The following is a 27,562-nucleotide window of genomic DNA, read 5'->3' on the forward strand; positions in this document are numbered from 1 at the left end:
ATGGAGTATTTATGTCTGTGTGTTCCCCTCAGCTCCCCCATGAGTAAGGGTCCTCCAGGCTAACTCCTTTTCTTACATGCTTATTTCCTAGTCTGGCACGTAACACAGAGCAACTAGCAAACAATCACTGATCTAGGCGCCCAGATGATAGGCCAAAGTTCAATGCAGCCCCTGCACCAGGCACCAACCAGCACTCTACCTGCACGCTGAGCTTCTCTGAGTGCGGCTGTGCTCCGAGGGAGCTGAAATGTAACAGAACATCTTTCTTTTTTTTTAAAACTCGCAGGAAGACTTTCCCCATTGTAGGAACTATAGAGAGGAATTCCACCAACCCTTTCCACATTGTTAAACATTGTGGATACTGCTACATCACCACCACCACCACCACCACCACCAATATCTAGCATTTGCTTGATTCTGTTCTAAGTACTTAATGTATGAACATGAATTTAACCCTCACAACAAGCCTATGTGGTGGGCATGATCGTTATCTCCACTTTTACAGATAAGGGAAAGGAGGCATGCCAGGCTAGATCACTTGCCCAGGATTACAGAACTAGTTAGGTGCTGGATGGCTCCCAAATCTATGCTCTCTGCCACTCACTCATCTTTCAATCTAGGGTTGTGGTCCTGTCACATCTATCTCTAGGATGTTTAGGTACCAAGTTGGGGCATCTGCAAAAACAAGAAGAGTGATCACCAAACTACAAAAGGAGACAAGGAGAGGAGCTCCCATTTATTGAGCTTTGCTCCCTCCCATCTAAGACCAAGCTGATATCTAAACAAGAATCAAAACCCAAAGCTCATTAACATCAGTGTGTGCTTCAATAAGGTGAACACTACAATGATGTACAATTACATGCTAATAATTCAATGCCCAAGAGTCCTGTAACACAATTGCAAAGGCCCAGGATTATCACAGTATGCAAATGCATTAGGAAAATCATTACCTACTTAGTCCCCTTCATTTTGGTGGGTTTAACATGAGAAGAATAATCCATGCTACCAGACGAGATTTCATTTTACAGCTGTAGTAACCAAGTACATAAAAGCCTGAATCTGTCCCAATAGCTTCTAAAAGATTTTTCCCATAGTGTCAGAGGCAAAAATAATGAAATCTTGCAAATGTACAGTAAATAGGACCCTCGTGGACACTAACTTCAAAAATGCATGGTCTATAAGACATTAAAGGCTTGATTTTAGTTTCTGCACTGTTCCTGTTAATAACAATGTCTAATTAAAACATCTGTAAAATACTGATAGTTTTAATTTTACATAAAATTTCCAAAACAACTGTTACACACTATAATAGGTATCTGCAATGAATAGGTTATTAATGGAAATATTATTTTAAATTAAAATCAGGTTCTAAATTTAAATTAGTCATCTCTGGCTAATGAAGAGAAAAAGAAGTCATCCGTGCTGGGAATAATACTCCAGATAATCTAGTTTTCAACATCCGTTAAAGCAAATTCATTCAATCACTTGGGCTAAAGGACAATTTATTTTGCTTCTTCTGACTTGTACTCCACTTGGCACTTTTGATGGGTTTCACAGCTGAACTGAATATTAAAACTATAGCATAATGCATCTTTCAACTTCATTCACAATCTGAACCCACCCTCCCAATTTAGCAGTGTGGAGACAGCAGAGAACTCGACTCCCTGCAGTAGCTTCTCCCTCCCAGCCCTGCCTAATCTGATGAATATTTTAAAAGGCAGGGCATAAAATCTCAGCTTTCCTTTTCTTCAGGTCTCATCTTCTTTTACAAAATACAACAAAAGAGATAAGCAAGGCTTAGTGGCTAGCTGTAATTCAATACCTTTCTTTCTAATTAGTGCACAATACAAGAGGGTTACACATCTCAGCGCTGGGGGCTGTGTCTGCCTGTGCTGGTGCTGAGTTGGTAAGGAATTCATTCCAGACGATGAAAAGCTGCATTTCAAGTTGCTTCTGATTCACACAATGGTTCACAGTAGATGCTGCAGAATGTGGTCCACAGCATGAGGGAAACTCTCACACGTTAAGTAAGGAGGTGGACTAATTTTTTCTTCATCTGCTGCTCGGTATTTTCCTGAAATGGAAGTAAAGATAGTGAACGAAGGCTACTGCTAGAATGCCAGTGATCACAGCCTGTGGGCACCTAGGCCACTGCAGAACCACCCTTCCAATTTCTCGAGAATCAGGGTCCATGTCTCCCAAAGCACCTTTTACCGAGGCTTCAGGATACAATAAGGCAATTCAAAGAAATACCACATTCAGCATTTTCCAGGCCTACCTCTAGCCATTCACAATCAGAGGTACTAGGTCACCTGACAGCTAAGGGTCCCTTCAGAACTCCACAGCTGATGAAATTATTTTCTACCCCCACAAGCCCTGAGGACAGATATGGTGAGTAAACCAATGCTTTTAAATGGAAGCCCAGACCCCACAGGGCAGAGGCCCTGTCAGCTCCAGAGGGTGACTGCTGTCAAGCAGGAGCCCTATGCGCCTGGCACATGAGAGCGCCTGGGGGTGGGGAAGGGAAGAGTGATGGATGCTCATAGGTCCGGGCCAGACCGTGTGCATGGAGGGGCTCAAGGGGCAGGGCACTGCCCAACTCTCCCCAGACTCTGGGCCTCAACACAGCAGAGGCCCCATTTCACACAGTGGTCACAGAGAGCTTTTACTAATGAAAATCAGATGACTTGTGGTCCCTATTTAAACACTCTTACTGGGTCCCCCAGCCCTTCAGAAAGAGCCCCAAATCTCTATTGTTGCCTAGCAGGCCTCTGACATGGGCCCCAGCAGCCCTGTCACCCCGGCATGTGCACTGGTCACAAGGCTGCAGTCCTAGACTGGACCAGGCTCTTTTGAGGACTGTCACACCTGCTATTCTTTGCCTGGAACATTCTTCTCACCCGATTATCATCCTCATACTTCAAGTCAGATTCCATATTCCATCCAAATTAGATCCCCTCCTGGTTATTCTCTCTTAGTGCCCTGTTTTTTTTTGCCTCCACGATATTTATAACAATTTATAATCTACATATATAAAAGCCTAAGCAACCGTTATGACCAGACGACCACACAACTGGATGACCGGCTGATAGCTATGATGCGCACTGAACACCAGGGGGCAGACGCTCAACATAGGAGCTGCCTCCTGGTGGTCAGTGCACTCCCACAGCCAACCTCCCACGGTTCCCCCCATCCCGCCCGCCAGTCAGCCCTGATCACCGGCCAGGCCAAGGGACCACACCCATGCACGAATTCATGCACCGGGCCTCCAGTCTATAATAATAAAAGCATAATATACTCATTAGACTGGATGTCCTTCTGGACAACCTTACGGACAAAGCCAGGGTTGCGAGGGAAGCCCGAGTCCCGGGTGCCAGAGGGAAGCTGGTACCAGCAAGCATGAATTTCATGCATTGGGCCTCTAGTTATTTATATATTTGTTTAATGTCTGACTCACACCTGAGATTATTAAACTCTCTGGCAGTAGGCACTAGGCCTATTACGTTCCCCAATGTACCCTCAGCACCTGACATAATGACTAGCACATTGTGAGCATTCCACAATTAATTTTTAAGAACGGAAGGAGAGCCCAGCAGGTGTGGCTCAGTGGTTGAGCTTCAACCTATGAACCAGGAGGTCACGGTTAAATTCCTGGTCAGGGCACATGCCTGGGTTGCAGGCTCCATCCCCAGTGCAGGAGGCAGCTGATCAATGATTCTGTCTCATCATTGATGTTTTTATCTCTCCCTCTTCCTTCCCCTCTAAATCAATAAAACTTTTTTAAAAAGAATGGAAGGAAAGAAGGGAGGGAGGGAGGGAGAGAGGGAGGGAGGAAGAAGGGTTGGGAAGATATTAACTAAAGAACTTACATGCATATACTAGTATGCATAACCCATGGACATAGACAATAGTGCAGTGAAGGCCTGGGGGAGGAGGGCTCAGGGTAGAGGGGATAAAAGCAGGAAAAAGGGAGACATCTGTAATACTTTCAACAATAAAGATTAAAAAAATAATAAAATAAAATAAAAGGGAGAGAAGAATTGCAAAACACTGCTTCAGCTGAGGTCTTGAGGAAGAGGCCAACTGCCCTGTAGCCACCCTGGCTGCCTCTGGACTTCTCCTTGCTCTCCATTCCTTTTTCTGTGGTTTCTGCAATTCATTTTTCTGCATTTTCCAGTATTCTCTGCCTAAATGCAGCTTCCCCAACACCAAACCCACCATTTTCTACAATTCCTTGTTTTCTACAATTATCTCTTTAAGAGGCTTTGCCCAGCAAACACAAAGCCTAAAAACCCCGTTCCACACCTTTGCACTGCAGTGGTGAAGATGCTTCTTATCCTACTGACTGTGAATTCCTACAGAAGAGGAGCCAGCAGCAAATGTACAAAGGTAATGAACATATACCTCACTCACCTTAGCATCTTCAAGGTACCTGTCCACAGTACGCAGAAAACTACTGCTAGTTTTTTCTCAAGCTTAAATCCCTTTAAGGATTAACTCCTTTGCAAGGTTTCTACTTGGTCTCATAGGTAAGTTAATGACTAACTATTCCTCTATCACCTAATCCCTGCACCCCATGGTCTAAGGGCAAATATGTGAAAGGCAAGTTTCTTGGCCATGTTGATAAGGGCTTGCAGAATGCTTCTGCATACACTGGCCAGCAAGTGGGCTTTCTAAAAAGTACAAATTGACACAGTGGCTTACACATATGTGCTAACTCTAGCACCTCCCATTGTGTCAGGCATACAGTTGGTGCTCAATAATGTTGGCTGAGTGAATGAAGCAGGCCATCATCACTCTTGCCTGACCCACTCACTGTGGCAGTCTGTGCTTTCCTGGATGGATAAGTGAATAGGCTTCCTGATCTAGTATCGCACAGCATGGGCCCTTCCATGTTTTTTCCCTGTAATCCTAAGACCATTTTATTTTTGTTTTGTGGCAGAAAGAGAATTATAGTGTCCAGTGATTTGGCTTTGCCATTTCTGTAAGAACTTTCCTTTAAGCAACTCTGTATTCCACCATCCTGTTTTAGAGAAGGCTTATACAGAAGATACATACCAGTTTTTACTAAGATGCCCAGCATGCCAACATCCTGAGCCCCACCAACATCATCCCTGCAATCCTAGAAAGCACAAAGAAAGCATTTAGTGCAGGGTCTTCAATTTACTTGCCAATAAAACCTTACCAACCAATTGATTTGACTTATTAGGCTGGGATGGCCAACTGTAACCCCCATGTTTGTTTTTTAAATGAAAGACAGAAAGATGTAAAAATGGGTAAATTCACATGTAACAGTCTGAGGCAGCACACCATTTGGAAAGGGAAGTGTCACAGAGGTGGAAGGTGTACAACAGAGCAATCATTCTAGTGCCAAACACGGAGAGCACAGTCACAGTTCTTCAATGTTGCCATGTGTATGCATTGATCTCCTCTTAAAACAGATCATGGGAAAAGCATCCTATCCATTTGGCAGCTTTTAAGGTGGATGATCCAACTGCAAACAGTGAATGAACTAGACTCAGAAGAAAGCTTTTCTGCCGCCCATGTAATATATTATCCTTACTTTCCATCTGATTGTCCCTAACAGCCACAATCAAGTCAATTCAGTATGCTTTGTGGGACTGTCTGATATTCACTTCACACTTGGGAACAACAGATCAGTTAGAAAAGGAGGTCCTTTTTCCAATTCTTACTCAAGATGGGGATGAATATGCTTGGTTGATTGTGATGATAAACACAAGGTAATAAAATCCAAGGGCTTGGAGAAACATCAAGAAAATCAATCCTGCTATCACATATCTATAAGCAGGATTCATTCAGATCATGCCTGAAGAAAATATTTTTCCATTAAAGGCATTAATATTATTCAACAACAGCCCTTGGAAATGAGTCCTAGAATGTCAAAATCTTCATTCAAAGTCTGACTTAAAACCTTTTCTGTTGCATCTAAACTTTCCCTGTTAAAGCAGTGAAGATGGGGGAGAGGAAGAGAAAGAAGAAGGAAGGTGAGGAAAGGTGGACAAAGAAAGGGAGGGAAGAAACCGCGCCTCTCTGGGCTAACAAAGGACCCTGCATGAAGCTGCTACTGCATGCCTTTCCTGCCTCCCACCGTCCCTAAACCAGTATCTCCCAGGATAAAAAACTCTGATAACCACCTTTCAAACACATATCTGCCTAGGAAAGTCAGATAAAGACTTGACTATAGATGTGACTGAAAAGATGGCTTCTGAAAACAATACCAAGTTCAATGACTATCCTATTCAGTGTGAGGTGAACACACCCCGAAGTGGAAGAGGGTGTCAGGAGAACTGTGAAACACTTGCACCATCACAAGTTAGGAAAGCAAGGGATCTACAGTTTGTCTTGGCAGGGTCCAGAGCCTCAAGTTTTACTTCCAGCTGTGCCACTAATTAGCTGCAGGAATGGAGGCGTGCAGACTTCCGGCTCCAGGCTTCAGTTTCCCAGTCAAAAATGGAGAGATTTGGACCAGACAATCTTGATGGCCCCTTCCAGCCGAGCACGTTATTCTCTATAACTAAACTACACTAGCAATCGCTGCCACCTATTCAACACAAGGCAGTGCGCTTTCTAGCTCTTTCTCCTTCTCGGCACACGTGGACGCTTCCCCAGGACACTAGAGTAAACTGACAAGGTGCTCACGGCCAGAGCCTCCAGACGCCCAGACCTGCCACTCAAAGGGCTGAGGCAACCAATGCCTGTAGCTATTTGTGACACATTGGGAAGTTCTTCCATACAGCATTCCATACAGCATTTACTAAGAAAAAAATCAATAATGGTAGAATTCTTTAGGTATAGGTTGTTCCCTGCATAAGTAATATTAGAAAAATCTAAATTTCTGTAAAGGTTTCTTTAAAAAGACATGTTAAGCATTTGAATGACTTGCATTTAATGGTCTTTTGAATTATACATATCTCATCATACTATAGAGACTGTCAGAAATAATCAAAATTTCAGTTCTTTAGAAGAATACCACTACACAGCTACGTGAAGCCTGACTTAGAGGCAGCCATTTCTCTCCATCTGATGTCATCAGCAGCAGTCTGCTTGGGTGTGAAGCAGTGCTTCCAAGCTGGCTCAGCCCAGCACGGCAGGTGAGCTCAGGGCATTTCCGGGGCTCTTCTACTTACGTCTCCTATCATGACGGCCTCCTCAGGTGCACAGCCAGTGCCCCGCAGTGCTTCCAAAAAGAATGTTTTCTCTGGTTTTCCTACTACTGTGGCTTTGGTATCTGTGGCATACTCCAGAGCAGTCACAAATGGTCCGGGCCCCAGGGCTAAGCCATCTTTCCTCTTGTAATACCTGGCTTTGTGGATTGCTATCAGAGGTGCCCCATCCAGGAGTAACCTAAAGAGATAGAGAAAATGGAGGTTGGCTAAAAGCAAAGCCTTTATGACTGGAAAAGAATGTCAGACTTACAAAGCGGTTTTACAGTATTCACATTCACAGAAACAAAGAGTTTCTTATTAACTTTTAATGACTTGCTATCTTCTAATGAATTCTCTAAGAACTGCTGGGAATTAAATTCAAATACACTGAAGAAAGGTGATAGATTATTAAATTTGGGATTGCTTCAACCTTTTACCTTTAGAGGTTTCAGACACTTTACCAGAATCACCAGGGAAAGAGAATTAAGAGAAGTAAAGCTAAATAAGACACTCAAGGGAAGAAGCTTAACTTAATGAGACAAGTTGTTTCAACCTTCCCTAATGGTAAGCAGGAGGCTCTTGAGCCCTTTCCAGTAACACAACTGTTGCTGCCGTGACACATTCAGCTAACTCCAAATACCTGACTTCCTGTTTCCTCTACTCCAACATTTAAGTTTCTTTCTAACTCAGGAATTTAATAGAGCATATTACAAATGCTTTCTGCTTGTACCTTTACGTCTTCATTCTACCTTTTGACTGCTTCTGACATTACTTTGCAAATCAGGCCATCTTCCCTGAAGAACACACCAACAAGGTTTAAGGGAGAGCCTTTACTGCCAATCTCTTTTGTTCTGATATTAGGATAATTATTCTCATACCAAATAAAGGGCACAAAGCATTTTACCATTAATTTGATAACCAAACTCAACATATAGTTAAGAATCCTCATTAGTGACTTAGGCAAAACATAAAAAAATCCAAGAACCCCCACCAACAACTTCTTAATACTCACCACCCAACCCCCATCCAAAACCTATCTGCCATCCATCCCAACAGTGCAGCCTGTAGTCTCACAGCAAGAGAGTCACATGAGTATTATCATCTAATGGAATGCAGGACATGATACACTTAAACTGCTTTTAACCAATGTAATGAATGATCTCACAAAGCTTAATTTACTTTAAGCCATCTACTTGGTTAAAATATTTAGTATGTCCATCGAGGAAGAATTCATCACATCTTACCCCTCACAATTATGAGTAATTAAGCGCTCAGCTATGAAAGTGCTAAATTATTTTTGTTGGTGGGCATGGAAATGCCTTCCTGTGGGAGATGCAGAATTCAGACATTTATGATTAAATATTTTATTAAGTAAAAACCAATACTGGACTATTACAGGGCCTTTCTGTTAGTTACTACAAATTACTCACAGCACAGGACAGATCCCTCAAATTTATTCACTAATATTAATACAAGTTTATTTCTTAAAGCTGACCTTAAAATCCAGCTGTTAGGAAACCTGAAAAAGCCACTATGCTGGCCTTAAAGAACCACAGCTGGTAGCAATGAGATAATAATGGGTGATTTATCTATCTCCCTTCTGTCACCCGCCCCCAATCCCATTTATTTGCTACTCTACCACGGAACTGGAATTCTTTATGCAACAGACCTCAAAATTGCTTTCCACTTACATAGCTAAACTAAAAACTCATTTGATTTGGCTTTGTTAATATTTTATTATGTATTAACTGGGGATAAGACTTATCAGCCTGATTGATGTGTGTACTCAATTCCCAGGCAGTGCTTTAGTGCCTTCCCTGAAAGGGCTGAGACTGTGGGCTCTCTACATGTCTCTAAGTGGAAACTGGACTACACGAGGCTGGAAAAGATAGGCATCTCTCGGGAAGTGGTTCCTGCTTCTGTCATCCTCTGCACAGCATAAGCTTTACCGAGTCTTTCAAGAGCCAACCGTATTCAGGACAGACTGAAGGTAAACATTTTCTAGGACACAGACTAGAAGATCTCTTATAGTTAAACCTTTCTTGAAATATCAAAAATAGACACCCCAATACTTGGGAGTGTTTTTATACTTACCAGACAGGGCAGCAAAGGGTTGGCTGTTTTTGACACCAGAAATAATGTATCAAAAGGAAATATTCTGATAATTTTCTGTCTATATCTAACTATAAACCCACCGAAGCGCAAGAAGCAAGGAAAAAGGAGCACAAAGGCCTGATGCAAAAACTCTGGCTGTGATTTCCGTGTGGGCAATGGAACAAACTGAAAGATCCTCGTGAGGGCAGGGCCACAATATAAACACCTCAGGCAAACATCTAGTCCTGTGGTTCTCAACCTGGGGCAGTTTTCTCCCCAGGGACATTTGGCAGTGCCTGAAAACTTTTCTGGTTGTCACACTGGGGAAAGAGGGGTGCTACTCGCATCTAGTGAGTGGAAGCCAAGGATGCTGCTAAACATCCTACAACGCATAGTACTGCCTCCACCCAGCCCCACAGTGTTTTCTGGTCCAGAATGTAGTGTCCACACTTTTTAAAATAGGTAACAGCAAATCACTTCAGGTGGGCCTAGGTGTCTTATTAATGAAGGGACTGAACTATCAGGGTTTTTCAACCTTAGCACTACTGCCATTTTGACACATTGGGCTCTATCAAAATTAAGAACATCATGTTCTCATACTATTAAGAGCACAAAAAGGCAGGGATGAGATATCTGCAACATATATATGTATATATATATATATAAAATCTCCAACCAAAAATATGTATATGTAATGAGTTCCATCATATACACAAATCAGTAAGAAAAATACAACCCAATCAGAAATGGTAAAAGATTTGAATGGGCACACTGCAAAGAAGTTATCCACTGGTCAATAAATACATGAAAATGTTTCAAGAACATTACTCATCAGGGAAACACAAACTAAAACCCAGTAAGATACCACTATACACACCAAACAGAATAACTGCAATTTCATAGACTGGTTAGAGACTGGTGGGAATTTGGAGCAACTGAAACTCACACTCATAGCCAGTGGGAATATATCACTTGCTATAATGACTTTAGAAAATTGTTTAGCAATATTTACTAAAGCTAAACAAGTACTTATTACCCAGTAATTTCACTACTCTACAGACCTAAGAGAAATGAGCACATATAACCCCCCAAAAACATGTTGAAGAACATTCATAGCAGCTTTATTCATAACAGCCCAAACTGGAAACCATCCAAATGAACAATAAATAAATTGTGGGACAGTCTACTACACAATACAATAGGCTACTACACAACAAAAATAAAGAAGAAACAAAACAACAAGAAAGTACTGCTATCCGCAACAACTTGGATAAATCTCAACAACAGACAAAAAATTATACAATTGTATGATTTAATTCATATGAAGACCAAGTCCTGACAGGAGTCAGTAGTATTACCTTAAGGAAAGAGTGTACTACAAAGCAGGAAGCCTTCTATGGTGCTGGAAATGTTCTAGATCAGGGGTCCTCAAACTTTTTAAACAGGGGGCCAGTACACTGTCCCTCAGACGATTGGAGGGCCGGACTATAGTTTAAAAAAAAAACTATGAAAAATTCCTATGCACACTGCACATATCTTATTTTGAAGTAAAAAACCAAAACGGGAATAAATACAATATTTGTATTTGCATGTGGTCCGCAGGCCATAGTTTGAGGACCCCTGTTCTAGATCTTGATCAGAAGGTTACACAGACATACCTATGTGTAAAATGCGATTGAATTGTATACTGACAATTTGTGTACTTTATGTGTAGGTTACACATTAATAAAAAAGTAACAATGTATTTATGTGGCTTTTTTAACTGCAAGTTTTATTTAGAGTAGCAGAAGTTGCCTTGATTGTATAACAATATCCCCATATGAAAAAATAAGAGCAGTTAGTGACAGATATTAAACTCAATTCTGTATTCTGTGGATTTCAAATAGGCATAAAGTGGTTCTCTTGCATATACTAATGAATACTTTAAACAACTCAAGTTCTTAATTCTTAAACAATTTCTTATGGTCTGGACTTGAATTAAAAAACTGCTAAGCAGCAGTCAGCACTTTCAAATGGATAAAGCCCACAGAAATATTTCTAATGTGAGTCCTGCTGTCACACTGTTCTGGAATTCCTCATGCTCAGGGCTCTAAATACTTAGAAAAGATTCAGGAGTTACTATACAAATGCAGTAATAATTGAAGTCGTAGTTGTTGACCTTTTTTCTCCCTTTCTCTTCTTCCCTTTCTAAGGAATTGAATATATTGGAGCAATTAACTTTTAATTTTTTTCTTGAGGAGATGGGAAAAGAAAAGCAATCTAATATTCCACAGGAACCATTTATGGTGATAAGAATCTCTTCCTGAAAAACAAAAAAATTAATTTCTGCACATCTCTAAGACTTTTCAAGGATTCTCACACCTTGTAATAATTATAGGAAGAAATCATTAACTTCAAAATTAAGTCATTTGAATCTTCAAAACATTGCTCTTAAGCAGCCTTTCACCTCTTGCATTTAAATGTGAAAGTTGTGATGTTACTTATTTTCAGATAGAATAACTTTTTTTATTTTTTTGCTAATCCTCACCCCGAGGATATTTTTCCATTGCTTTTTAGAGAGAGTGGAAGGGAGGGGGAAAGGCAGAGAGAAACATGGGTGTGAAACAGACATATTGATTAGTCGCCTCCTGCATGGGTGGGCCTGCGTGCCCTTGACCAGAATGGAACCTGGGACCTTTCAGTCCTCGGACCATTGCCCTATCCACTGAGACACACTGGCTGGGGCTAGAATAACATTTTAAATAAGCTTAGAAGCTGGAGAGCTGTTGCTCTTTATTTTAAAAACTTGAACTTTTCCTAGGTTAAGCTACTCCATGCAGTTTTTCCTCAAAATTCCTTCGATTCAATAACTATACAAGGCCCCACTGTACTTCTGAAAAAAATTTAAGGAACAAACATAAATATTGCTTAACGTTCTCAAAAGGTTTTTTGTTTTGTTTTTGTTTTTACGTTAACTTCAAAAACCTGGAAATAACCAACAATAAGAAATATATGGCTATTCAACTAATCGCACTTCTGAGAGTGGAATATTCTGTGGGAATCAAACATGTTTTAAAAGAATATTTAAGAATGTGGAAAAACATGCACAACATATTGTTGGGTTTTTAAAAAGCAAATTACCACATAGTATACATACACAGTATATATAGGTTCTCATTTTTGCCTAAATAGATAGGTGCATGGAAACAAACTAGCTAGGTGGAAGGATTACAGATAATTATGTTTATTCTCTTTTGAGCATATACAATTTTCCATAATGAAGACATAGTACATTTGTGCTGCGATATATTTTTTTAATATTGTTAATGCTAAGTTCAAATTAAATTATTAAGTGATCTGCTTGCCCAGGTAGCCTTCCTCCTAATAGAGATCATTAAATTTAGTTATAAATGGTCCATTACAAAAATGCTCAAGCTTTGGGCTTCTAACTCAGGTTAGAAGATGAAAAAGACCTTGCTACAAGCTAGTACCAAAACTATGAAAATGAATACACCAGAGCTATAGATATTCATATTGATGAATCATACAGTATTACTAGGGAAGAAAGAAAATTGATAAGTATAAAACATGCAAAATAATACCATATACTGTCTAGAAATACCTACATATGTGTTACAGTATTTAAAAAATGCATGTAAATGATAAACACAATTCAGGAACCTGATTACGTTTGGGTCTTGGGTGATAAAATTGAGGAGGGATATCAAATATGTCAATAATTTGTATTTCTGGAAATGCCTGATAGGCCTAAGGATGTTTGTTATATTATCCCTTGTATATTTTAGTAGTAGGTAAAAGGAAAAAGACACCAATGGCTCTTAGAATTTAAATGTTTTCTAGAATCCCACACCCCAAATCATGTCTATTTCTTCTCTAAAATCAGTCTCTAGTATGCAGTGTTCTCAATTCATTCCAACATTTAGGACATATTTGTAGCCAGATTGTACTATGCATTTTTGGGGGCCTACCCATTTGAAATAGTAAATAAGAGGCAGTGTAATGTGGAAGGCTAATGCATCCACCTGAGGGCAATATGCCCCTGAAGCTGGTGTTCAAGGCAGCTATGCCATGGGGTTTAAAATCCAATGTTTATTCTCATTATCAACCTGAACAGTAATTTAACTAATCGGTGGTTCATTTGAGATGTCTATATTTGCCACTTACAATCCAAACAGCTGTAGTCACTGGTTGGAAGGCACAGTCTCTGTGGAGACATCAATATGCAAAGAAGGGCAAGACCTAAAATCCTTCTGCTAACTCTCCACCCAGCTGTTAAGTGCATTTGTGAAATTAGAGTTGACCCATAAGTGCACTGTAATGCTTCAAAGTGTAGTGTTTAAAAAAATCAATATGGTTAGGGAAGTGTACTAATTAGACAGCATCCGAGCAATTATAAAGTCAGTATTATGTCAACATACATTTTTATTACCCTGAGTCCAGCATTCATCTAAGGCAGAGACCTATTAAATATGTCCTTCCCAAATTACCAGCTAAAATCAATCAATACCTTCTCCTTGAATTCTGTGGTTAAAGAAATGAATAAAAGATAGTAGGAGTAAATTAGGAAGTAGGTTCTCTATTTCAAATGAAAAACAATTTTAGTATAGTTATAAACCTTACTTAAGGAGCAGGTGATATTATATTGCCCCCACCCCAACCCCAAGAAGCCACAGCAGAATAACTGAAGTAGGTGAAGCAAAAGAAATTTTAACACCACATACCCCCACATATATCTTCACGCATGTGGCACAGCAGTGGACCTCCAGATAATAACTACAGTAAGCGGATACTGAGCAACTATAAAAAGCGAGTATGTTACTTTTAAACAAAGGCTACACTATCACAATGACTAAGTGCATTAAGTAGCTGTAGTTTCCATTAACTGAGGCTCTAAAATGCACACAGGGAAAAAGGTGCTATTTCTGGCCACACAGATTGTACACGAGGACAGCTGTTTTCAAGATTAACAGTAAATAAGGTGCCCAGATGTGTGAGCCTTGTAGTGATTCTAGGACATATACATCAAGAAATGAATTCTACATCAAATATAAGTTAGAATGATTCTTGTAGATCTTTTTACTGTAAAAAAATGTTTTTATAGCAGTCTTGAAATTAAATACCAAAAATTTATCAGCCCACTAAAAAAATTTTTTTAAAAAAATATATTTTATTGATTTTTACAGAGAGGAAGGGAAAGAGGTAGAGAGCTAGAAACATCGATGAGAGAGGAACATCGATCAGCTGCCTCCTGCACACCTTCTACTGGTGATGTGCCCACAACCCAGGTACATGCCCCCGACCGGAATCGAACCCGGGACCCTTTAGTCCGCAGGCTGACGCTCTATCCACTGAGCCAAACCGGTTTCGGCAAAAAAAATTTTTAAGCTATTACAATGTATCCCTATGTAATATTTTGAGCCACTTGTCATAAATTCAAAGACAAATTATACTGTTTAATGGTTTGACAAGCAGTAAAAGACAACATAAGATGAAAGATGAGAAAAATCCAAGGGAAAAAGTCACAATCTCACTCTAGAGCAGATTTGTAGGTAAATTCTGATCCAGTTTATCTTAAGAAGTACGAGCACCAGTATGCAGTCTTCCCTTTGTAAGCAGCAGCGAAAGTTCATAAAAGTGAAATGCACACATAACTGAAGATTTGTAACATTATATGTGTTAGTTGTGTTTCCCCCAATTTCAACCAACAGCCATTGGAACATCTCCATGTAGATGTCCCACATGCCAAACAGCCCCAACCTGAACTGATCGCCTCCTGGACCCCACACAGGGAGTTCTCCATCACAGGTGCCCAGGTGAGAATATGATGTCCTCCCTGCCTCACTGTCCTTCACTTCCTAACCTCAATCACTCATCAAGTCATGTTGATACGACCTGAATCCCTACTATTCCAGGTCAGACTACCATTATCACTCATAGAATAATTTCTTTGAAAGTATGGTCAACTGTGTAGATTTTTTTCCCATAGCATGGATTCGCACTGGAGGAAGAGTCCCGTTTACTGTTTTTGGGGGGCATTAGCCTCGATGCTGTTTTCTGTCAGAAATTAGCAGTCAGTGGAGAATCATAGGAGTGATGATAAAAGATAAAACTGCTAGCTTTAACAGATGCAATTTTATTATGGATTTCTGCTCCAGAATACTGAGTCTATAAAAAACAAACCAAGATCCTCACATTTTAACATATTGACAATTTTTTAAACTAAGCAGGATAGTAATAAATAATATTTGATGTTGATCTTGAAGTGATTTTGAAGATGTGCGTCCTCATGTATAATCTAGGTGGCTAGAAAATAAAACATGTATAACCTTACATGACAAAGACTCAAGAAGGGAAAGAAGGAAGTACTTGATGAGATGAAAAATAAATAGCTAAATAGCTAGAGACTCACCGGAATGCTTGATTCAGAGTTTGATAATGAAAATGTTCTGGTGCCAATCCTATGACCACAGCATTAGGATCACTTGTTTGTATTCCTGGGAATGAAAAAAATATACGATTGTTGAAAAATGCAATTAAAAGTAATGTTACATTTTATAATAAAGAGTTTTAGTAAATAGAGTACAAATTGATATTGTAGCAATAATCTGAAGTTTACGAGATTATCCTGCCCTGTGCACTTTGGCAATAGTGAAAGAGATATTTAAAGAAAGAAAAAGCTCTCCTAGTATTTTTGCATATTTCTTTTGCATGGTTTTACAGCTACTCAGTAACTAGAATCTGAGTTGAAACTTGTAACCTGACGTTCTCAAACAAGTAATTTCTAACTTCAAAAAGCTTTACTGATTACAATCAACAAGAACAGCCATGAATTCCCTATGAGCTATCAGATCAATAGCAACTGATGAGGAAATGAAAATCTAAGAGGCAAGGGAAATTAGACACTCTAATTGACAGGTGAGGTTAACATATTCATGATAAACATGGAATGCACTGTAGATTCTGCTATTTTCTACATAATGTCTCATCTACTTTTAGTGTCACAAATATTACTCCATAATTTAAGCATATTTTAAGGCCTTGGTACCTGACCAAACAAGTTTATTCACCAACACAGTTACTAAAAGTCAGACGGTTCTGTAGATTACCCATCTGCCAATTCCTATTTGCCTCTCTTACTGCTTGCCTTAAAGCATTTTTCATATCAATTCCACCAAAATGTAAGGGAAAGAAATAGAAAGAATAGATATCCAGCTTTCCCATTTCCTCCTTACCAGCATCCATGAGTATTGAGTAATTGGTTAAAGTTTGCTGAAGGAAAAAAACAAATTGTTGGCTATAGTTAGAGTTAAAGTTTTTTGTGTTCCTTCTATTATCTCCATCTACCACTAGCAAAGATATTCAATAACAGCAGAAAAATTTCTTGCCTTTCAAAAACCCATCTACTTTGGGTATTTTCATGTATATAAGCACGTTCTAAGTATTGTCCTGGACTGACTGACAAAGATTTCTTCCTTATCAGGGACTCTGCTTATGTACCCCAACTGCAGCTCACTGCCAATACAACTAGAATCTCAACCTTCTTCAAATAAAGTCAAAACAGAAAAACCTGATTAAAATATTGTGTTATAGTACTTCAGCTAACCCAGAGATACAATACACTGTAGATGCATGTAGATCATTGTTTGTACAACTATCACATGGTTTTATATCCATTTTTCTATATTGTATCATTTCACGCTGAGTGTCACTTACAAAACAAAGCAGTATGGCAAAGTTTCATAAAAGTAGGATATTTTTCCAGAGTTTATTAATTTTCCCAAAGAGAAAAGTTTGATTGAAATATTTCATAATCTGCTAAAATGTCATACTATACAGAACGACACCTATTTTTAAATAAGGCAATTATGGATTATCTCACTTAATCAAATTAACATAGTAGCTCTTGGATCAAGGATTATAATACTCAAAGTAATTTTGACCTGTGCTTTTTCAAGCTGTGGGTCATGATCCATTAGATTACAAAACTAATTTGGAGAGCTCTAAGCAGCATCAAAATCAAATAAACAATTAAGTAAACCAAACAGAAAATAGAGTACTTCTCATACAGTAAAAGTACTGTTTAGCACATATATAAGCACACACATATATGTACTAGGTTACTATGTAATGTGTTTCACTTACTGTGGAGTGCAGTCAGAACAGGTTTGAGAAACACCAATTTAGATTCAAGAGATCTGTTGACCCTTTCAATAATAATTGGAGGAAATCTGAATACATCTAAATATTCAGTTTAAGAATGATTTATAAGAAGATATGAAGAACCAATTTTTAAATCTTTGTAATTTCCCCTACCTTTGAAATCAGGTAGTGCCCGATCGTCAACTAGCAGCATGGGCCGGACTTGTTTCTGCTCTACTAAATTTCTGGCTGCAGTCAGAGAAGTAAATATCTCATCTTCAGAGATATCAAACTCCAACTTTTTCAATCTTTCCAGTAAGTCTCTCTTGCTCTCTTTGGTTGTATTGGTCACAAACCTAACCATTACAGAAGTACCACGTAACCTGGAAAAGTAAAATTCAGATGTCAATAGGCAGTTTTTATATTCTAGCCCTGTAAGATCTCCTAAATTGGTAGCACTTGCCAACAGTCATAAAATGAAGGCTAGTCACCAAGTAAATATTTTTATTACCAATAATCTTTTTGTTATCTATCCAGAATTGCTTACGTATTATCCACACCATCTGGACCACTTTATTGCCAAAGGCTACAAAGTAAATTATAAAAGCTGTGACTACCTTTTTGAGGACTTCTGTACAACTGAATTCTACTGCAGGGATTTAGCAAATAAGTGAAAAAAACAAACACAAAGCTTAGTAACTACTATACTCACAGAATATGAGAGGTAAAAGTTACCTTAGAGATTATCTACTTATGCAACCCTCTCTTCTTTTTTAAAAATATATTTTATTGATATTTTTACAGAGAGGGAGAGGGACAGAGAGTTAGAAACATCGATGAGAGAGAAACATCAATCAGTTGCCTCCTTCACACCCCCTACTGGGGATGTGCCCACAACCAAGGTACATGCCCTTGGCCAGAAACGAACCAGGGACCCTTCAGTCCACAGGCTGACGCTCTATCCACTGAGCCAAACTGGTTAGGGTGCAACCCTCTCTTCTTATAGAAGAGAAAACTGAGGCCTAGAGGAGCTAAGTGACTCGCTCGGCTTCATACTGCTGGTAGCAGTAGAGCTGAGACAAAGACTCCAACCTCTGTCCTGGTGCAGGACTTGATGTCCTTCCTATACTAGAGAACAGAGGACACCTCAAGATGTTGTTCTTCCTTCTTAGACAATAAGGAGATGTGCTACCAAATCTATAAACAGAATCTATCTGGACAATCTATCCGGTTTGGCTCAGTGGACAGAGCGTCGGCCTGCGGACTCAAGGGTCCCAGGTTCAATTCCGGTCAAGGGCATGTACCTTGGTTGTGGGCACATCCCCAGTGGGGGGCGTGCAGGAGGCAGCTGATCGATGTTTCTCGCTCATCGATGTTTCTAACTCTCTATCCTTCTCCCTTCCTCTCTGTAAAAAATCAATAAAATATGTTTATAAAATAAAATAAAATCTGAGGGTGGGGGGTGCAGAACCCTTTACCAACCAAAATTAAAAAACAAAAAGAAAATCTTTTTTTCTTTTTAAATAAAATGTGTTTTTCCCTTGAACTACTTACATATAGAATTGTTTTGATTCTGTGATCTGTTTTCGGAACCTAAACTGGTAATCAGGTATCAGAGAAAGAATTCATGACAGTCTAGCTTTCTTTGAAATTGAAAATTATTTTCTTGGTCCTAAAGTGTTTTAATCCAAAATCTAAAAATAATTTTAATTTAGCCACAATTAAAATTTTATATTAATACCCTATTGCTTTTTATTTTGTGCCTGCCCCAGATGAATACGAGGTGGAAAAGCACTAAACGCAATTGGAAACAAGCAAGCAAATAAAACAGAAACAGAGATTTTTAAGTATTCACCCAAAGAACATTAACTAAATTTGTAAGATTAAATAGTTCACTGTAATCATGATTGCCTCTATAATATCTGTGTGGTAGCTTTTCTTAAAAACACATTAAACTTAGTGGTTTATCTCTCAAAAGAAACTGATTATTTCAACGTAACTATTATCCTAAAAATGAACAAGTAGAAGTACTGAAATAACCGTATCATTTTTAATGAGGATTTAAAAAAAACTTTTCTTTTTACTGGTCCCTCAACTTCCCTTAGCCTGTTTGTTTCTATAGAAACCAAAACCAGCCATAACAGTATAGTGATGTCTCTGGATGTGTGATTCACAGGCTCCTGGCCCTCCAGAATGGCAGGCTCATAGTTACAGAGCTACTTAGTGGTGTCATTCATTGCTCACCAAAAATAAAAAGATTTTTCTTCAATACAAAGTAAAAAGCTTATCTTTAAAGCAGTAAAAGCTCCTTTCCCAGAGAAAGCTTAATTAAGAGACAGTGTCAAGGAGTCAAGAGAAAGTCCAACTGTGAATCTGATTTTCTTTTGGCTTTAACCAGTTAACGGCCATGATATTTTGAATTTAATTAAAAAAGGTCCGCCACTTGCGTCTATAGATGCTTATGGCGTACAAATGGTTAAACAACATGTTGTCCACCTGTAACATGAACATCATGACTCCTAACTAAACTGATAGCTTCCAAATGATGCCTACCAGATACAGAAGTCTCTTTATATTTGTTGATTCCCCAAATGGAAGGTAAGCTCCTTGAGAGAATGCAAGCAAGATCTGTGTCAATTTTTGGCCCTTATACCTGGTGTTGTGATAGCAGTCACTAGATTTTCTGAATAACAGCACACTGCAACTATTTTAAGGTGGGAAAATAATAAGCACCACATGCTAAGTATTGCTGACTTTGAAAACTTCTCTAAATAATTTTAATATGAAGGTATTTAATACCAATTAGTAGTACTATTGTACTGATGATTTTTTTTTTCAGGACACTCAGAAGCAAACATTCACATTCAGTTTACTTTTAAAAAAATATGTTTTTATTGATTTTGAGAGAGAGGAAGGGAAAAGAATAAAGAGACAGAAACATCAATGAGAAACCTCATCCACTGGCTGCCTCCTGCACGCCCTCTACTGGGGATCGAGTATGCAATTCAGGCATGTGCCCCAACCGGGTTCAGTGACCTCTTGGTTCCTGGGTCTACACTCAACCACTGAACACACTGGCCGGGACATGTTCAGTTTGCTTTTTAACAAGCTTTTACGACATATCCCTGTTTGTATCTAGACATGTTAAGTACTGTGGTTGGTACATCAGAAATATAGAACAGTTGCTAACCTTCAAAGGCATTCAATTTCATTAATAGAAATAATTCTAAAATTTCAAGCCCCTCAATTAAACTTTATTTGAGCTGCTGCACACTTAATGCAAGATCTTAGCTGAAAGGGGAGTGGGCAGCACTATGTCTTCGTGTATGTGTGTGTTTCACTTTGTGATTCTTTCATTTGTGATTTTTCCAATGCTATTTAATTTACATTTTAGATTCTTGAGTTTTCATTCACGAATGTACATTACTTAGAAAAAAACATGCACACAAAGAACAAAAAGAATAGATCAAAGGCCAAACCTAATAAAGGCTTAGAGAACAATGTTTGGAAGATATTACAATGCATACATCTTCTAGCTAAACCCAAGGCAGTTTCTGTATACATGGTAAGCTGGTGAAATGCCATCTTAAGGTCATCCATTCAGCTAATGACTTGCCTTGGTAAACGGCACTTACAAACATATTTGTCAGCTGAACCTGGAGGATAGCTTGCCTTTTAAGAGCTTCCTGTGCGCCTGGCACAGCTGCATCTTCAATGTGAAGTGTGCCATTGAGATCTACCAAAACAGCTTTTAACGCACGGCGTGCTGCCATCCTTCACTCCCTAGGAGAGAGCAAATGAAATTAAAAATACAGTTTAGGAAACAATGGACAATTAAAAACTGGGGAAGTCTTCAAAAATATCATTCATATCCAGAAAGATACAGCTTAGTGTTAAGCTGTTTCTTTTGGGGGGAAAAATGTGTTTTTTAAAATCAAAATCCAAAATTTGACTCATAAAACTTTCATAAGGCTTATTTAAAAAATCTTTAATTAAAACTAGAAAGGGAAAAGGGGGAGTTAATAAAAAGAAGTCACTATTTACTTTCAGATTTCTTAAAATAACTCTTTGGCTTAACAATTTATTCATTTATTTTAGTTCTAAATATGAGAATAATACACTCTGAAGAATGGGTGTATGGGAGCCCTAATTCATTGGCAACATCTTTTTCATCTTTGGTTCTATGTGATGACAATGTTCTAATCACTCACCTCCACTATTATAACCTGAAATGACATATATGGCCAAGGAGCTAACAGTATGTACAAGCTACTGTATGACTTGACCCGTAACAGTATGTCAGGAAATACTGTCCTTACTTAGTAATATAAAAGTTCCTTTTGCATATTTTCTCTTTAAAATTTATTGTGAGCTATATCCTAAACACAGTGGAGTATAAGGTATTGGTTAAAAATAAAAATAATGAAATATTTCAGACATACAAAAATGTATCAAGGATAATACAACCACTCTATTACCCATCATTCAACTTTAGAAATAAAACATCACAGATGGAGTTGGAGACCTCTGTGTACCTTTCTTTGACCTAATTTTCCTTATTCCTCTCACCAAGTAAACTACTCTCTTGATTTTGATCTGTTGAAAGCTTTGTATTAATGTTATTCTTTCTACTCTTAGTGATTTGCCTTACCAGTCCACATCATGTTTGGAAAATGTCTCCATGTTAACACATGTGGCAACTGTTCATTCACTTTCACTACTGGGTATAGAATTCCATTGTATGGATATATACTTTATTTGTCCTCCTGATCATGAATATCTTGCACATCTATATATATAAAAGAGTAATACAAATTGACCAAACGGCAGAACGACCCCTTGACCAGTCACTATGAGGCACACTGACCACCTCTCGTTCCCGCCCCCCTGCCCCTCTCCCCCCCCCCCCCCAACAGGCTCCAATCGCCCAATGGCAAACAGGGAACCGGGGGTGGGAGCAGGGCGTGGCTGGCTGCTGGCAGCAGGGAGATGGCCCTAATCACAGGCCAGGCCTAGGGGCTGTACTGCACACGAATTTCGTGCGCTGGGCCTCTAGTTTTATTATAATGAAGAGTACCTCTTTGAACCTCCTTGTACACATCTCCTGGTGAACACAGATGTGAACATTTCTCTGGGGTCTTGCTGAGTCTGAGGGTGTGTGCTTCATCTGTATCCTTACAGGAATGTTGCCATGTGGCCAAGTTGCTGTACTCACTTGTATCTTTACAGGGCAAATGTTTACTGAGCACTTCCTATGTGTCAAGCCCTATGTGACAAAGGGCATGGAAGAGCCATCTCCTTTAAACTGAGAAGCAGATGGAAAGGGGGGAAAGAACCTGGGAGATATAAATAGGTAATTACCACAAATTTGTGGAGAATCTATGGGAAAAACTTAATAGAATCTTACCTTGGGACAGATGGTGGGTGGAGGGAAGACATCTCTGTCCTAGCTAGGTCCCTATGAAATGTGATCGTGGAGCTTGGGACTGACAGTCAGTAGGCTCAGGTGGTGGTCCTCATTCTGCCTCAAATTCATTGTGTGACTTTGGCCAAGTGTCTTCCCTGCTCTGGTCCCAGGTTTCTCCTCAATATGTGGGTTAGGGAGGCAAGATAAAGTCTCAATCTTTCTCCTCTGCCTACAGTCTCAAGATCTAGGCTGGAAGACTAAATGTATCACATTACCCCCCGAAGCCTTGATTTTCTCCTTTTTAATATGGGCCTGCTAATCCCTGCTGCTGGTCCATCTCCCAAAGCTGCCAGGAATACACTAGATTGCCCAGTGTTGTCCTCTAAGTGTTGTTCTTTCTTAGGTGCATTCCTTTCAGGGGGCAAAGATGCTCCCTGTATTCCCTCCCAGCTTATAGCTTATAGCTCCTCCCATTTCCCAAACTCTGTTCCCACTCCAAGTCAGTCATCTCTGCATATAAGGTATAAATATAAAAACTAAATAAACCCATAGTAAGCCCCAGAACTCAAAATATACTTCTTCAGTTAGCCTCACTGTAGGCCTTGACTACTTCTACCCCATAATGTATGGCCTGGGGTCACAGGAAAAGCAAGAGAAGTGGCTGGAAGGAGAAAAGCCAGAACAGCTCACATTTATTGGATGCTGTATATGTTCTGTGCCATGCTAAGTTCTCTGCAGCCTTTATCACTTTATTGAAACTTCTAAGCAATCTTACCCAGACTAGCAAATTCAGGCACTGAGAAGTCATGAACTTGCCCATGTGCTTTTAGTTTTGGCTTTGAACCATGTTAATGGCTTATATATTGAAATTGAAATTAAGTCAGAAATTTAAATATTGAAATTTAAATTTAAATACAAACAGAAATAAACTAATCTTGCTAAGACACAGAGTACTCTGACTCTAGTTCTTTAGCAGGATATATTCAAAGGACAAAAAGAATTGCAGTGCCCAGCTGGTGTGGCTCAGTGGTTGAGAGTCGACCTATGAACCAGGAGGTCAGGGTTCGATTCCTGGTCAGGGCACATGCCGGGGTTACGGGCTCCATCCCCAGTGTGGGGCGTGCAGGAGGCAGCCGATCAGTGATTCTCTTCCATCATTGATGTTTCTCTCTCTCTCCCTCCCTCTCCTCTCTGAAATCAATAAAAATATATTTTTTTTTTTAAAAAAAAGAATTGCAGTGCTAAAAAATGTACATATTTTTATTTAAAAATTTTTTAATTGATTTTTAGAAAGAGAGGGAGATGGAAAGAAAGAGAGAAACATTGATTGGCTGACTCCTGCACACCTCCTACTGGAGATTGAGCCCACAATCTGGGCATGTGCCCTGACTGGGAATCGAACCAGCAAACTCTAGTTGCATGGGACAACACTCTAACTGAGTCACACAGGCCAGGGCATACATTTTTAAAAATTAGATTTTTAAAAACTGATATTAGAGAGAGGAAAAGGGAGGAAAAAAGGGAGAGGGAGAGAGAGAGCGAGAGAAACACTGATGTGAGAGAAATACATCGATTGGTTGCCTCCCTTATGCGCCCTGACCAGAAATCGAACTTGCAACACAGGTACAGGTAATTGGACCTGTGACCTTCTGGTCCACAGGACAATGCTCTAACCCAGCGGTCACCAACTGGTGGTCCGTGGACCACTGGTGGCCCGTGAGGTCCGAAAGGTTGGTGACTCCTGGTTTAAGGAAACCTTTGGAGCAGTGGTCGCCAACTGAGCCACACCAGCCAGGGCAAAAATGTATACACTTTTTAAATCATGAATTCATGATGATCTTCAATTCCAAATCAATGCCACCGTGTTCTTCCTCTCATCCCATTCCACATTCATAGTTCTTTTCTCGCATTTGAGAACCCTGATTTTCTAAACATCAGCATTACATTTACTCATTTACTCAATACTTCAATAATCACAGAATAGTTTTGGAACTGATACGATCACCATGACCCACAACAAACTGTGAACCTGTTGATGGCTGTCATTTCCCATCAAAATAAAATCCCACCTTTTGGGATTCTGACTAGAATTGCATTGACTCAAATAGAGCATTACTAGGAGAACTGAGATTACTATACTGCATCTACACTCATAGACACAGAGAACAGATTGGCGACTGCCAGAGTAGGAGGATGGGAGGGAGAAATGGGTGAAGGGGGTCAAAAGCATAGTAACTAGAGTTAATAATACTGTATCGCATATTTGAAAGTTGTTAAGAATAGTTCTTCAAAGTTCTCATTACAAGAAAAAAAATTAGCCATGTATATTGCCAGACATTAACTAGACCTATCATAATGATCATTTCTCAACATATACAAATATCAAATCATTGTTGTACACCTGAAGCTAGTATAATGTTATACGTCAATTATGTCTCAATAAAAGGAAGTTATTCGATAGCACACAAAAAAATTGTTTTTCAAAAAAATAAAGTAATTGTAAAATATTTGTGTCACCCCCAGAAGAACTGTAAAGGCTTCAAAGATAGTCCATATTCCTGGTTTATCTTGAGTCCACGGCCCACCATCTCCCAGTTTGAACAAGTTATATAGGATATACCTTAAAAGAGACACAAGCAATTGATACTGCTACAAAGTCGAGGCAAATTCTCTCTCAGCCTAAGAAGAACTCTTCAAGATACTTCAGAGGACATCTCCCCTTGAATATCCAAGGGGCATCTCAATCCAACAAGTCCTAATTAACAACCCTCAAAGTTGCTCTTTTTCCTAAGATCCATGAGTGAATGGCAGCACCATCAATCCAGATGTACCCAGCAGGTCTCCCACTCCTTCCTCCCATCGGTTCCGCTGCCAAATGCCAGTCCTACCACCTTTACAGTCTTGAATCCACTCACTTCTCTTCATCATACTAAAACTTAGTTTTGGAATCATCACTTTTCATCTAGTCCTGTTCAACAACTTTCTAAATGTCCCCTCTGCTTTGAACCTTCTATTTCCAGCTGCAAATCCATTCCCGGAAATGCAGTGAAGGGCAAGAACCAAGGAGTTGTATGTGCCTCAATTCACTAGCTATGCGAACTTGAGCAATTTTCTTAAGCTCTCAACCTGTTTCTTCACTGCTGAAATATGAAGGATGACACCTGCCTCTAATGGTTGATAGAAAGATGAAAGAAAATAAGGCATTGTACTGTGAACAGTGTTTCACACACAGAAAGTCAGGCTTATGTAGGTGTGGGGGAGAAGGGACAGAGGGAAGGGCACATGATGGATGTGTCCAGCACTGCAAAAATCAGATACGATGCAACGTCCCAAAGCATTAGGGTAACTTGAGAGTTTGAGAAAACATTTTATACCCAAATAAGGATATATTGTGGAGGCATGTAATTCAAACCTTGCATAAATATTTAACATAAAACGAGATTTCAATAAAACTTTTCTCCGGGGAGGTTAAGGCTGTTCAGAATATAAGTCCTCCTAGAACCTCCGGGGAGTAAACATTCTCTTCTCTCCCCTACATGCGTCCAGTAGAAAAGTCTGGAACCACTGATGCACTCAATAAATGTTCTTATCCAGTTAAAAACCTCCCAGTGGCTCCCCGATTCCTTCAGGTTGAAGTCTGAACAATGAACACCGCAGCTCAGAGCGCGGGGTTACCTCTCCACCTCCTCTGTCTAGAAGACTCCCGCATCAAGTCCCACTGCAGGGGCAGGAGTCCTACACCCCACCCTCATCGCCTGGGACCATTTCCGCTCCCTGGATCCTACCACCCCCGGCCCTACATCCGCCCTCCCCCTGGCCCCCTCCTCTGTCCTTGGCCCGTTTCCTCCGGCATTTCTGAGTTCAGTCCTCCTCTCCCGGGCTGGGCCAGGACCCCCGCGTGCTCTATCACACCGACACTGCCCCAGCTGTTAAGTTCTGGGAGTTATGGGGTTCTGTTGCCTTTTCCACGGTACTACTTGGCGCTCAATAAAGGCTTTTGAATTTAGTAAACTTAAGAATCCGGGTCTCTACGATTTCTACAACTAGAATCTTTCAGCACTCAACAGCGATTCCCGCCATCTCCCCGTGGGGAGGGGCGTCGGGACTGGTCTCTGCGCTCCGTCCCAGCCCACGTTCCAGGGCCTAGCAAACGCCGGACTGACCGGGAAGGACTCCAGCTTCGACATACAGTCCAAGGGCACGTGCCGAAGAACCAGGGACGCTTGCGAGCCGCGCTCCAGCCCTGGGCAACCACAGCCCGGCGCACCCGGGGCCCGGCGGAAGCGGCGCGCGCCCTCTCCGCGCATGCGCCGCAGCGCCGCGACCCAGGGGGCGGTGCCCATCGGAGGGGCGTGACAGTCCTCACTGAGCAAGCGCGCGGGTTGGTCCCTGCCCCAGGCGGGGGGGCGGCCTAGAGACGCAAACAGGTGAGGCCCGAGCCCTTCCACAAAGGAACGCAGCCTCCAGACCAGCGGGCGGGCGGCTCCTCACCCCTGTTCCGTTCCGTCCTCAGCAAAGGCCCCGCTAACAGGAAAGTCGCACAGTCCCGCGGACACAGCGTCCTCGCCGCGGGTCCAAAGCGCCCGGGGCAGCTCCGCATTGACGCCGGAAGCTGGGCCCAGGACCGCAACGGAAGTCCCGCCTCCCCCGGTCCTTCTCCGCCCCATCCGTCCTGGGTTGCCCTCCAGTCTCGGGCACCCAGTACCGGGCCTAGTTCTGCTCTTTCACCACCATCGAAAGGAGCGATAGACTGTTC

At 40.5% G+C, this 27,562-nt stretch overlaps 1 protein-coding gene across 4 annotated transcripts; it reads right to left on the minus strand.

The window, feature by feature from the left end:
- Positions 1–262: 262 nt before the first annotated feature.
- Positions 263–27,409, minus strand: HDHD2 (haloacid dehalogenase like hydrolase domain containing 2). 4 transcript variants are annotated; one of them, XM_059707235.1, is made up of 6 exons: positions 27,298–27,409; positions 17,574–17,782; positions 15,670–15,754; positions 7,149–7,365; positions 5,059–5,122; positions 263–2,074 (listed from the first exon to the last, which is right to left on the minus strand). In XM_059707235.1, exons 2-6 carry the CDS (start codon positions 17,761–17,763, stop codon positions 1,971–1,973), a joined length of 660 nt encoding a protein of 219 aa, XP_059563218.1. In that variant the 5' UTR covers positions 17,764–17,782; positions 27,298–27,409; the 3' UTR covers positions 263–1,970. The 4 variants fall into 4 exon arrangements, with proteins under 4 accessions (XP_059563218.1, XP_059563220.1, XP_059563219.1 ...); XM_059707237.1 differs by lacking the exon at positions 27,298–27,409 and adding an exon at positions 26,970–27,118; XM_059707236.1 differs by lacking the exon at positions 27,298–27,409 and adding an exon at positions 21,072–21,187.
- Positions 27,410–27,562: the final 153 nt, after the last annotated feature.

Source organism: Myotis daubentonii, chromosome 8 (assembly GCF_963259705.1).
Source record: "Myotis daubentonii chromosome 8, mMyoDau2.1, whole genome shotgun sequence".
Taxonomy (NCBI): domain Eukaryota; kingdom Metazoa; phylum Chordata; class Mammalia; order Chiroptera; family Vespertilionidae; genus Myotis; species Myotis daubentonii.

Coding starts and splice junctions, on each gene's coding strand:
- HDHD2 (XM_059707236.1), bottom strand. CDS start 21,172: ATGGCAGCACGCCGTGCGTTAAAAGCTGTTTTGGTAGATCTCAATGGC. Junction 17,783..21,071: donor GCACAGGAAGCTCTTAAAAG/GCAAGCTATCCT, acceptor TTACTTTTCCAG/GTTACGTGGTACTTCTGTAA. Junction 2,075..5,058: donor GGGCATCTTAGTAAAAACTG/GTATGTATCTTC, acceptor CTTCCATTTCAG/GAAAATACCGAGCAGCAGAT.